Consider the following 11,752-nt stretch of genomic DNA (forward strand, 5'->3'; position numbering starts at 1 on the left):
CTACCAAGATGCACTCAGAGACCCTGTGAATCCAACCATAAAACATTCTTTGTGCTAAAGATAAATGGTGAAATGTTAACTGCTCGTTGGTAGCCAATATAATAAAAGTAGCAATGCAATTTACTTAGCAGTGCTATATATACCAAACTACCAGAGCAATATTTTAAATAGTTATGTAATGGAAGAATTTATATGGAGGGGAAAAGGTCAAGAATCTTGTGGGAAATTTTAAAAATAAAGATCTCAAAGTGAAGTACAAAACTGATACTGAAGTGTCCCCCCCCCCCAAAAAAAAAAAAACGTTTGGTAAACCTAAAGATCCAGTAAGAGGAGTTGGAGTGTTGGGAAAAGCTTTTCCTACCTTTTCATTACACCCCCTTCTTATATACTCATATACGCTGGCAACCCTGCTCTTCTCACAAACCCTTTATCTTCTGGCTCTGGGCATTTTCCATGGCTGTTTTCTGAGCCCAGAATGCTCTAGCGCCTCATCTCCTGGTTTCCCAGATTTCCTTCAAGTCTCGCCAAAGTCCCTCCAGCTACATGAAGCCTTTCCTGACCCCCCCCCTTAATGCTAGTGTCTTCTTTATCTTAAGTAATCTATGATATCATATATTAACATGTATATAATAATACATTCATCCTGGATATATATTTTGTTTGTACATGGCTCTGTTATGCTTTTTTTTAAAATATGAATTTGTTCCAATAAAATTGAAATATTATGAATGATTTGTGGTGTTTAAGCAAGAAACAGAAAACAGAATGATATCATTTCACAATAACTTTGGACCTTCCAACACTGCTTCCTAAGCAAACTTCAGGATAGTGTCAATCCTCTCAACCTCAATTACTCTGCTTTCCTCACGGGAACATTAGTTACTGCATTATTTATGTATATCTTAATAACTAACACTTTACATAAAATTGCATTTCCATTTTCATTAGGTTCTTATCTTTTTGCTTATACATCACGGATTAAATTTTTGTGTTTTATGCCCCCAAACCCATTTTTCCTATAAACTCTTTGTTTTTACTGTATGGTTTAGTGATGACATGCCATGGTATGGCAGAACTGACAGTAGTTGTTTACCTCGTCTCCTCCATTAGATTTGGGAATCCCTTGAAAGATAGAATGTCTTTTTTGTTGTTATACATGAACAACCGTGTTAAACTTATTTCTACATTAGTCATATTGTAAAAGAATCAGAAAAAAAGTGAAAATCATATGCATCAATAAATTGGGAAAACATTTTTATATTCAAAGGCTGATAAAGGCCTCATTTTTAAAATATATGGAGAATTGACTCAAATGAGAATTCAAGCGCAAATTTATTTATTTCAAGCTCCAATTGATAAGTGGTCAAAGGATATGAACAGACAATTCTCCAATAAAGAAATTGAAACTATTTCTAGTCATATGAAAAGATGCTCCAAGTCATTATTAATCAGAGAAATACAAATTAAGACAACTCTGAGATACCACTACACACCTGTCAGATTGGCTAGAATGGCAGGGAAAGATAGTGACGAATGTTGGAGCTCTGGTGCTCATGTGGGCAAGGAGGGTTGAGAACCTGCCTCCCGGTGGGCGGGTGCACCTGAGAGATGTGGTCGGGAGTGGGGTTGGCTGTAGGAAGCCCCAGGGAGCCGCGGAAAGCCACGGACCGGTCAGAGAAGGGAATTTGGAATTTCCGATCATATTTGTGGGGGGTGGAAGTGACTAAGGGACTGAGAGGTTTGGGGGCTTGAGGGAGAGTCGCTTTGTACAGCCCCCAGATGGGGAAGAGAGAAAAACTGAGGAAATTCTCCCTGAGGGAGGAAGGCAGCCTAGTGACCGGGAGGGCTGGGCAGCCGATGATCTCCAGGATTCTGATCTGGTGAAGTTACTGAGGAGGGAGATAAGAGAACCTGGAAGTGGCCAAGGGGAGAGAAGCAGTCCGAGTCCCTCTCCTCGCCCACATCTCAGCCAGTGAACCCGGGCAGGAGAGAACCTTCGCCCACTGAACAGACCAGGCAAGGAGGCTGTGCCGGGAGGAGGAAGCTGACCTCCCAGAGGTGCAATGGGAGGGAAGAGCATTTGGGGAGAACAAGGCGAAATAAGGAATCAAGAGAGTCTGGGCTTTGCCCACGAAGATTCAGAATCCCTGGGGGTTTAGGGGGTCCCCAGGTATGAGGGCATAAATCTGAATGAAACTGCCATCCCTCCCCAATCAAAGCTCCAAGAGTTGGGGGCTCCGAGCAGATGGCGCTGGCTTCGTTTGGCGGGGGGCTAGCACCGCCAGAACCTTGTTTGGCAAGAAGAGTGTGGCTCTAAATTGGTCTCAGGCCCTCATTTCTCACAAAAAAAGGAGGTTCGGGAAGGCTGGTGACCCCAGGCTCGGGAGGCCAGGAAGCCCTGGGGAGGAATGGAAACGGCAGGATGGCGAAGCTCCAGAGGAGCAGGAGTGAGACTCCTAGGAGGCACAGAGCCTAGAGCTCAGGGTTAGGATTGGGGCCCGAACTGAGGGTCTGGGGCCATGAGACCCCCCCCAGGGGAAAAAGCGTAGGAAGAGGAGGCAAGGAGAGTAGGATGGAGGAAAGCTGAGAGTGCAGGGCTGGAGAAAGCCCCCTCTTACAAGATGACAGCCGACAGCCCAGGGCAGACGGGGCCCAGCCTCAAGCCCCACGCCCTCCCTGGGGTTGCTGGGCACCGGAGTCTTGGTCCCAAACACAAACAGGAGGCCTTGGAGACCCAACCTGCGGTATCATGCCCAGGCCATGCCTAGTAACTGGCCCCACCCAAGGGCAGCCCAGTCTGGGCCCAGCTGCCTCCCCAGGCCACTCGGTCCCTGGCTCCCACGGGTCTCTGCCTTCTTTCTGTCCAATTCTTCCCGCCTGGGCCTCCAGGGAGCCGGGGTCACCCTCTCCCTCAGTGTCTGTCCGGGCAGGGATGGCATCTGGCCCAGAGGAGCCAGGGCGGCCTGGGGCCCCTGCATCCTTTCCTTGCTCCGCCTGCGACATGGTTTTTCCTTCAAGGATGCTGCGGGACAGCCACGCCCATCGCTTCTGCATCGGCCACCTTACTCCAGGGCTCCCCGAGGGCCCCAGGGAGAGCCGGGCCCCCCGCAGAAAGGTGAGTGGCAGCCAGCCAGCCCCGGGGCCCTCCTGCTCCTGCAGCCCTTCAGGGGCCTCAGCCGGGATCTCGTTGCCAGGTTCAGTCCCAGCAGCCTGAGGACCCCGTGGAGACCCACAAAAGAGCCCTAGACCAGGGGGAAACCAGTGGAGACACCCTGAAGAGGCTGACAGATGAGGTGCCTGGGGGCCGACCCCTTCCCCGAGCCCCCAGACCACAGGAGGGCTCCTGAAGGCTCCCAGACTCCTTTTGGGCCTGTGCCCCCTCGGCTTTCACTTCCCTTTCTCCCCCCCGCTGGCTCTCCCTCTGCCCCTTTCACCTCTAGCTTCACCTTTGCTCTGTCCCTGTCTCTCCCCCTCCCACTCCCCCCTGACCTTTGACTCTTGGGAGCCCCTGGGCTGGGGAGAAACACTTTATGTGACTCCGGCCTCCGCCCAGCCTCAGAGCCCATAGGCCTCCCTTCCTCCCTGGCCCAGGTTCAAAGGCTCCGAGTCTCACTGCAAGCCATGGCCTCTCCCCAGAAGGTAAGGACCAGGGAGCCCCAGCTTTGTGGGGAAGGAACTTTGGGGCTGTCTCAAAGGTGGGGAAACAGGCCTCGGAGGAGAAAGTCGGCCGCAGTCCCCAGCTGCTGTCAGAGGGCTCAGGACCGACCTCCAGGCCTCGGGCTCTGCCTGCTGTGCACAGGGCTGGGGGGCGAGGTTCCTGGGGGGCAGGAAGGAGCAGCTCGCCTCTCCTCAGGGTGCCGCAGGCTCCCGGGCCCACTTGGAAGCCCTTCACGCTCGTCGGCTGGCCGAGATTGGAGCCCGGACCAGGCGGCTGGAGAAGCACCGGGAGGGTATGGCGAGGGCTGGGACACAGAGGAAATGGAGGGGATGGAGCCCTGGGAGTGACCCCAAGATCTCCTGGGGGTCAGAGCTGGGGCTGAGGGATCTGGACTCTTTACCCAATAACTCCCTCCCCCAGAAGGACTTCTGTGTCCTCAGAACAAGGGGGAGGGGCAAAGCCTCCCCCTTTAAAGACGGGCTGGAGCCCAGAGGGCTAGGTGCCAGCTGTGCCTTCCTGCCCCATGCAGAGATCCGGCAGCAGCTGGGGGAGGTGGCAGGGGGCAACGCCGGCCCTGGTGTTCTGGGCCAGGTGATGCTGGCTATCCAGGCCCAGGAGACGAGGACCCAGCAGGCTCTGGACTCTCTTGGGGAACGCGTGGACAAGCTGCAGGCAAGGTGAGCCCCTTCACCCCTGCTCGGGGTCAGGGCCCACACCTCCAGGCCAGAAGGTCCTCACGGCTAGGGGGGGGTGCAGAGCCCCGCGCTCACCCCTGCCTTCCTTACTCTCTAGGACTCAGCCGGACCTCCCAGTGGGGAAGGAGGGGGGTGGTCCCTTGCTGGGCCCTTTAGCCCTACCTGCCAGCCAAGGAGTCCTGGCATCAGAGATTCGGTGAGAGTCGAGGCCGGGCCTGCTGTGTCCTGGGGTCCTGGGCTGCCACAGCCAAGAACAGATGGCAGGGAGAGCCCAGGGGACTGGCAGGGAGGCAGGGGCAAGTTTCCTATCTTGGGCCGGGCCGCCCTGCCTCCCCACTGCAGGGGTCCTGCCCAGCCAGGCCCAGGGGCCATCAAAGGGCTCCTCCAACTGGGGGGCAAGGGGCTGAGAGTCCAGGGCAGCCAGCCCTCCCCCCCGGACAGGTGAGCAGCCGAGGCCCAGGGGAGCAGGCCAGGCCTGGGGCGCCCACCTCCACAGCAGGTGTCCTTTCACCCCTGGTCCAACACGGCAGAGCCCAGACCAGACACAGGCCCGTCCATCCCAAATCAAACCTTGCCTCTCATGACGGTGACATCGTGGACAAGCACTGCCCGGCCTTCAGCAGCCTCCTCTTCCTCCCCACATAGGGCTCTGCAGACGTCCTACCTCCAGGCCGGAGGTAGAGACCCCGGGGTCCTGACCCAGATATGGGAGCTGCACCTGGAAGCTGCCCTGCTGGAGGGGAGGACTGGGCAGAAGCGTGAGTGACCACAGGAGCATGGCCCGAGGCTCCCTGGGAATGGGATATCCTGAGGGAGGAGGGAAAGGGAGGCCGAGGGATGGAGGCCGGCTGCAGAGCTCCTGAGGCTGGGCCCTCCTGGGTCTTTCATCCCGTGGACTCGAGCTGGGGAGGTGCCTGGTCCCCAAGCAGGTGGGAGCCCTGCAAGCATTTGTCCTCAATGGGGAGGCCAGAGGGAGTCAGAGGCCATTGATCCACAGAAGGTAAGGTGGCTGCCGGCCGGCGGGCACCGGACACACAGCTGCAGGCCCTGGAAGCCATCAACAGGCACTTGGAGACTGAGATCCTGGCCCTGCAGGCCCAGAGGGGACCCCGGAGAGCCCGGCAGGGTGAGTGCCCGCACCCCTGGACCCTGATGCAAGACCTTGACGTCCCTCTGTGAGTCAGGGACTCGGCACAGTTGCAGCTGGCCAGGGCGGGAGGGGGGGTGGAGAGACCTTTGGGGCCCTTCCTACCCTAATGGGAGAGAGCTCCGCCTCTGAGGTTTCCTGAAATCAAGGGCTGTGCCATTTTTACTGACAATAGTCCCTCCTGGTCACACTGTCTACTTCTGGTAAATCTCTAGTTATGTCCCCTCAAAAAGGACTGCCACAAACATTCCTGCACACGTGGGTCCCTTTCCCTCCTTTAAGATCTCTCTGGGAGACAAACCCAGCAATGGCGCTGCTGAGTTAAAGGGGATGCACAGTTTGGTACCCTTTGGGCATAGTTCCAGATTGCTCCCCAGAAGGTTCACAGCTCCACCAACAATGCATCAGTGTCCCAGGTTTCCCACAGCCCCTCCAACATTCATCATTATCTTGTCCTGTCATTTCAGCCAATCTGACAGGTGTGTAGTGGTATCCCAGAGCTGTTGGCATTTCTCTGATCAATAGTGATTTGGAGCATTTTTTATATGACAAGAAATGGCTTTCATTTTTCTTCATCTGAAAATTGTCTGTTCATATCCTTTGATCATCAAACGAGATATATATACAAGTACCTACTCCAGGGCTGGGTACATAGTAGGTACCTAATAAATATTTGTTTCCTCCCTTCATCCTCCCTTCTTTTTCCCTTCCTCCCTCCCTCATCCCTTCCATCCTCTCTCCCTCCTCCCAGTGCTCTCTGTCCTATATGGAGTTTTGTAACTGGAGGGAGTGGGAAATTACGATTTATTGCTGGTAAATGTTTGATTCTTGTACCTGTTTTACAAACCTGCGCCCGGCCTCACACACAAGTGTCGCTGGTGAAAAGGGGAAAGTCTGGAAGCTGCCGCCGGCCGGTTAGAAGGAGCTTCCTCTCCTGGGCGCGGGGCTCAGTCCCTGTCCCCGCATTGGTCCAGCATTTTCAGCTGCATTTTACAAAGGGGCTCAGGCTGCCTCAGGGTCAGAAGCGGCTCCCGTAGGCAGAGACGCGGGGAAGAGATGGGCGGGAGCTGAGCCTTTTCTCTGACCTCGGATCCCCAGGTGACCCTGGCAAGTCACCTCTGCCTGTCAGGGGGAGAGTCCCCCCGGGAACCCCGTTTCTGGCTGTGGGAGGGGGCCGGGGAAGGACACGGGGGCGGACACTCGGCCACTGGCTGGAGGGCAAGACCCCAGAGAGAACACCAGGCTTTGGAGCCCCAGGAGGGGATGGGCGGCCGAGGATTCCTGGGGAGGGGAGAGGCGGCGTCCTGTGCGCGGTCCCTTCTGTACAACACCTCCCTCCCCGCCTCCATCTTCTCTCCAAACCCTGCCCCGACCGGTCCTTCCCTCTGCAAAACGGAGCAGAGCCAGGCCGGGAGACCCGGGCCAGCTCGACTGTCTCTGAGGATTCCTCCACGTGCCCCGGGGGCCCGGCCCGGGACAAATCCCGGACTCCCCGCGGATTGGGCTGGGGGGGGGGGGGGCTGCTTGCCTCCATAACCTCTCCCTGGCCGCCTCGGTCGGACCGGTGTCACCGCGGAGAACCCGGCCGCGCTGCCTCGGAACCTCCCGGCCCATCCGCGCCCCTGGGGCAGTTGCGCGGAGGATGCCGGGAGCTGATTCGGGCCCCTGGGACCCCGCGTTTCTGCCCTCAGGCCCGCGGGAGCCCCAGGAGGGGCTCGGGCTGCTCCGGAGAGGAAGAGGAGGCTCCGCCCGTCTGCCGCCCCCCGTGGCTCCTCCGTTGCCGCCCCCTGCCCCGGGACTCCCCGGAGACCCTCCTATGCCAGGCTTGATGGTGAGGACTCCGTGGAGGGAGACTCCAAGGCCCGGGCAGAGCCAGCTGTGGGGCGGGGAAGGCACAGCGCGGACCTGTGCGCTCCCGCTCCTTCCCCCGCGGCCCTGACGGCGATGGGGGCTTGGGCCCAGCGTGGAACCCACCCCCTCCCTCTCTGGTACGGAACTTGTCTCTCTGCCGCAGGAGAGTCCGGGAGGCCCCGGCCAGAGCCGCCAGCTCCTGCCCCCGCCCGAGGTGCTGGGCCCGGCTCCCTACGACCCAGGGTGAGCCCCCGACCGCGGGGAGGGGCGGGCAGGGGAGGGGCCGCTGCTGCCACAGCCCTCGTGCCCTCCCCCGCAGGGCCGGCTTCGCCATCTTCTATGACTTCCTCCTGGGTCTGGAGCCCGCGTGGTCGCAGGTGCAGCTGGTGGCGGCCTTGGCCCGGGCGGGGCAGGAGAGCGGCGCCGGCACCGCCCTGCCCTCGCGGCCCTGCCTGCCGCTGCCCCCCACCCCGGGGGCTCCCCTGGGCCACTGCGCCGTCCTGGCCGCCCGGCAGCCGGTTCCCAGGTCAGTGACGCCCCTCCCGCTCGCCGGGCGCCGTGCCCTCGGACACCGAGGCCGCTGTTCTAGAGCCCCCTGGTCAGCGGCCTCAGGTTCCAGGCCCCACTCTGGCGGGGATGGGTCAGGGGGCGTGGGTCCTCCCCTCCCCAACGCCCAGTTGCCCCCACCGCGACAGGCTGCCCCCCTCCCCGGCTGTGACGCTGGTCACAGAGCTTCAGGCCTGGGGCCTCTGGGATGGAGGCCGAGAGCCGCGGCCGCAGGCCTGGACCAGCCTGCCGCTGTTTGACCGGGAGCACAGGGTGCTGAGCGGCCGCTGGAGGCTGCCCCTGAGGGTGCTCCCCCGGGCACCGGGCCTCGACCCCAGGCAGCTCAACGCCATCCCTCAGGTGTGTGGAGGCCCCGGAGTGGGAGGCAGGAGCGCCCCCCCCTCCGGCTCCCAGCTCAGCTTGTCCCTCCTTCCCCGGCCCAGGCGGGCCACACAGAGCTGTACCTGAGAATAGCAAACGCCAGGGACGCGGAGATCCAGGCACTGGCCAGAATAGACCCGACCCAAAGCCGGGAATACCGTTACCTGCCCACGGTGAGCATCAGACACAGCCCAAGCATTCTGGGGTGCCGGCCTGCCTGCCCGGGGTCCCCAGGAATGGGGGTTGCTGTGTCCTGGCTGCCTGGCACAGAGGGATTGTGGGGCTGAGATTGCGTTCCTCTTAAGCCCAGCTGGGCCGGCAGCCAAGGCTCCAAGGGCCAGACCCTAAGCCTTCCTGCTCTCACAGGTATCCCACTCGGCCTCTGTGGAAGACTACCTGCACCCCCACTTCCTGGGGCCCCCCAGCCTGCTCCCCTCCCTCTCCCTACCTGATGGCTTCAATGACCCTCCTCCTGCTCCAGAATAGCCCTCTCTGAACACCCCCTTCTGACTCCTCTGCAAGCCAGGCCCCTCATCCCCCCAAGCCCTGCCACACTGCAGGTGCATGGTTTCAGGTGCAGGCGCACCCTCCATCTGCCTGGCCCAGCTCTGATGAAGGTCTGGGTGGGGAGAGCCCGGACCAAACCCATCCCCAAGGAAGCGGACAGCTGGAGGCCACATTCTGGGGACTTCCTCAGCCAGCAGGGTCTGGCCCTTGAGGTCCTGGGCCCCAACACACCCAGAACCAGAGAGGGATCTTTGGGGGTTGCATACTTGGACCTTATTCGGCACAGAGGCCCGCACCCTGACCTGACATCTGGGAAATCCTGCACCGGGAAGCCCTTGTTCATCACTCAGCCCAGAAAGGATGTTCACAGACATTCTTCCCCTCCCCCCACATGCTGATTATTCCTTTTCACATCCCCATAAGGGAGACAAGACTTTGGCCTGACATGGGAAAAACCAAGTGGATGAGGAAGGCTCATTGTCTCCATACTGTGGCATGTGGGTGGGATGGATATCAATGTATGTCAGCAATGACTGCCAGAATCCAGGATCAGCCCGAGCAGTGACCAGATGCTTTGGGGAAGTGGCATCTATTTTTTTTTTTTTTTTTTTTTTTTAAACTGTGGCAATTGGGGTTAAGTGACTGCCCAGGGTCACACAGCTGGGAGGCGTTAAGTGTCTGAGGCCAAATTTGAACTCGGGTCCTCCCGACTTCAGGGCCAGGTGCCATTTAGCTGCCCAATTACATCTCCTTTTAATGAGTCTCACAGCTCTTTCACCCCAGAGTCCTGAGGCTCAGCCATATCCTACAGCAGCTCCCTCAGAGCTTGAACTTCATCCTCCAAAACGGGGATAAAACGCGTAGCTCCCAGCCCACAGGGGCTACGTGGAAAGGGTGAGCCGGGATGCTGGGAAGCATCTGCAGACCTTGAAATACATTGTTTCTCATGGATAAACGCCGGTTATCTCCTGGGCCAGAAAATGCTGGCAACAAGAAGCAGAGGGAGGGCACGGCCAAGGTTGCTTGGGGTGGGAGCGACCCACCTCCTGGGCCGGCCCAGGCTCCTTCTCCCCACGATGCCTCACAAGGCCAAGTCAACCTTTCAGAGGATTGCTTTTGTGCTGCCCCAACTCCCTTTCCAGATCTAATGAATACGGTTAGGCAGGTCATTTCCTTGCCTGTCTCTGGATTCTTCCTAATCTGTAAAATGGGTGGACCTTCATCAGAGAAAGTGGTCTGCTCTGTGCCCAAAGCAGGAGGGAATTAGCTAAGAAACTCCAGATGCCCCAATTCTAGAGGATCCCCCCTAAATGCCAGGGGGACATTGGTTGAGCCGCTCGGCCACAATGTAACTAGACTAACATGTCAGAATGAAGGACAAAAAAGGGGGGCACCTGTTTGTGGCTCAGTTCACTCACTGAATGCAAGTTATCCAGGGACTTGCTGTGTACAGAGGCTGGCCTAAGGCTGAATTGGCACTTTTAAGGCCCTTAGAAGCACTTTATCTAACCCTGCCAGCCCCTGCTGTGGTTCCCCTGCCCATCCCAGGAGCTTTCTCCTGCCCAGCCAGCCAGCTGCGATGGAAGCTCTACAAGCCCTTGCCATGCTCTTCAGAACTTCCCGATTGCCCTGTGGAGGGCAGGGCACATGGTACCCAGAGAAGTGCTGGGGTTTAGGTCCATGATCACAGTGGGCATACAAGTACAGCTCACTGCCTTTTTGGGGGACTCCCAAGGGCGAGGATGAACAGGGTTCTAGATGGGGAAATAGACTGAGAGGCTGAACCAGGTTACAGCTAGTACACTGGAGGCTCTAAAGTCACTGTGCCACGGCCATGCCCCACACGCCCTTCCTCGTAATCTATCTGCCACATTGCACTCCCAAATGCCCTCCGCCATCGTCAGGCACCCATCACAGTGCACCAGGGATGCCCCTGCCTCCTCATGCGGCTCAGTTCCTTAGGTCTGGCTCCCTCAGAAGGCACTTAGGCTTTGATGCTGGCATTTTCAGTCTCACAGCCACCAGCACGAAAGTCCTCCTGGTTGCTCCTCCACCAGGTTGTGGTCCCAGCCCAGCATTTGGTACCTTTTCTCATGGTATTCTCTAGTGCCTTTTGTGCTGTTCCTGCCCATCCCCCTCGGGGACATAGAGGGGCTTCAGTCTTACACCCACTGCAGGGGAGGTTTTCTATGTCCAAGCCCTTGGACATCACACCCTTTTGGAGCTGTCATGACTTCACAAAATCTGCAGGCCTTCTGGTTCATTCCACATCTACACCTAGGCACTGGCCACACGGGCACACTCCTCTGCCCACACCCTCAGTTACCAGGCCCTTGGGGAATAGACCCCAAGAAGGCAGATTTTCTTGATCCACTCGCTGTGGCCTTGGGCCTGGAGCTTCCCACCATGTACCTAGCACAGGGTGAGGGAAGGGGCATTGGGAGCAGGAAGCCCAGAGCCCACCCAACCAATGGCTCTCCTTTATGACCTCATCGAGCACCTATCTTCCAGACGGGCCATTTTTTTTTTTCATCTCTTCCCCTTCACCCCCAATTTTCTTTGGAGGACAGGAGAGGTTCCATCCTCTTCTCAGTAGGCTCCAGGGTCTGGCAGAATTAGTATTCCATATTTGTTCACCCAAGCTCTAGACAAGCACTGGAGAAAACACCCCACCCTCCACTGGCCCCTCCTCCCATAGGTCTCTACAGGTCCCATTGCTTTCACATTTCCTCCAGAGGAGACCAGACAGACAATACAGGAGTGGAAGTTGTGGCCCAAGTCAGCCAGCCTGCGATGTCCCCAGAAGGCCCGTTAGGGATCCTGAAGTACTCTCCAAGCAGAGCCAAGGCTGAAAACCCCCAATTGGGTGCCGAAATCCACTGGGAGCTTGGGTTCTGCACAACCCTCAGGATGCAGGTATGACCTTGGGCTTGGTCAAGGTTAAGGAAAAGCATCCGTGCTTCAACC

General features: G+C 57.8%; 1 protein-coding gene across 1 annotated transcript; it reads left to right on the top strand.

Moving 5' to 3' along the window:
- Window positions 1-2,713: 2,713 nt before the first annotated feature.
- Window positions 2,714-9,331, top strand: CCDC17 (coiled-coil domain containing 17). The gene is made up of 14 exons (XM_074264650.1): window positions 2,714-3,115; window positions 3,195-3,293; window positions 3,592-3,639; window positions 3,854-3,950; window positions 4,188-4,335; window positions 4,451-4,549; window positions 4,999-5,111; window positions 5,351-5,479; window positions 6,943-7,331; window positions 7,515-7,594; window positions 7,671-7,877; window positions 8,047-8,257; window positions 8,341-8,451; window positions 8,645-9,331. The coding sequence occupies exons 1-14, from the start codon at window positions 2,750-2,752 to the stop codon at window positions 8,762-8,764; spliced, it is 2,217 nt and encodes a 738-aa protein (XP_074120751.1). The 5' UTR covers window positions 2,714-2,749; the 3' UTR covers window positions 8,765-9,331.
- Window positions 9,332-11,752: the final 2,421 nt, after the last annotated feature.

Source organism: Sminthopsis crassicaudata, chromosome 4, assembly GCF_048593235.1.
Source record: "Sminthopsis crassicaudata isolate SCR6 chromosome 4, ASM4859323v1, whole genome shotgun sequence".
NCBI classification, from domain to species: Eukaryota; Metazoa; Chordata; class Mammalia; order Dasyuromorphia; family Dasyuridae; genus Sminthopsis; species Sminthopsis crassicaudata.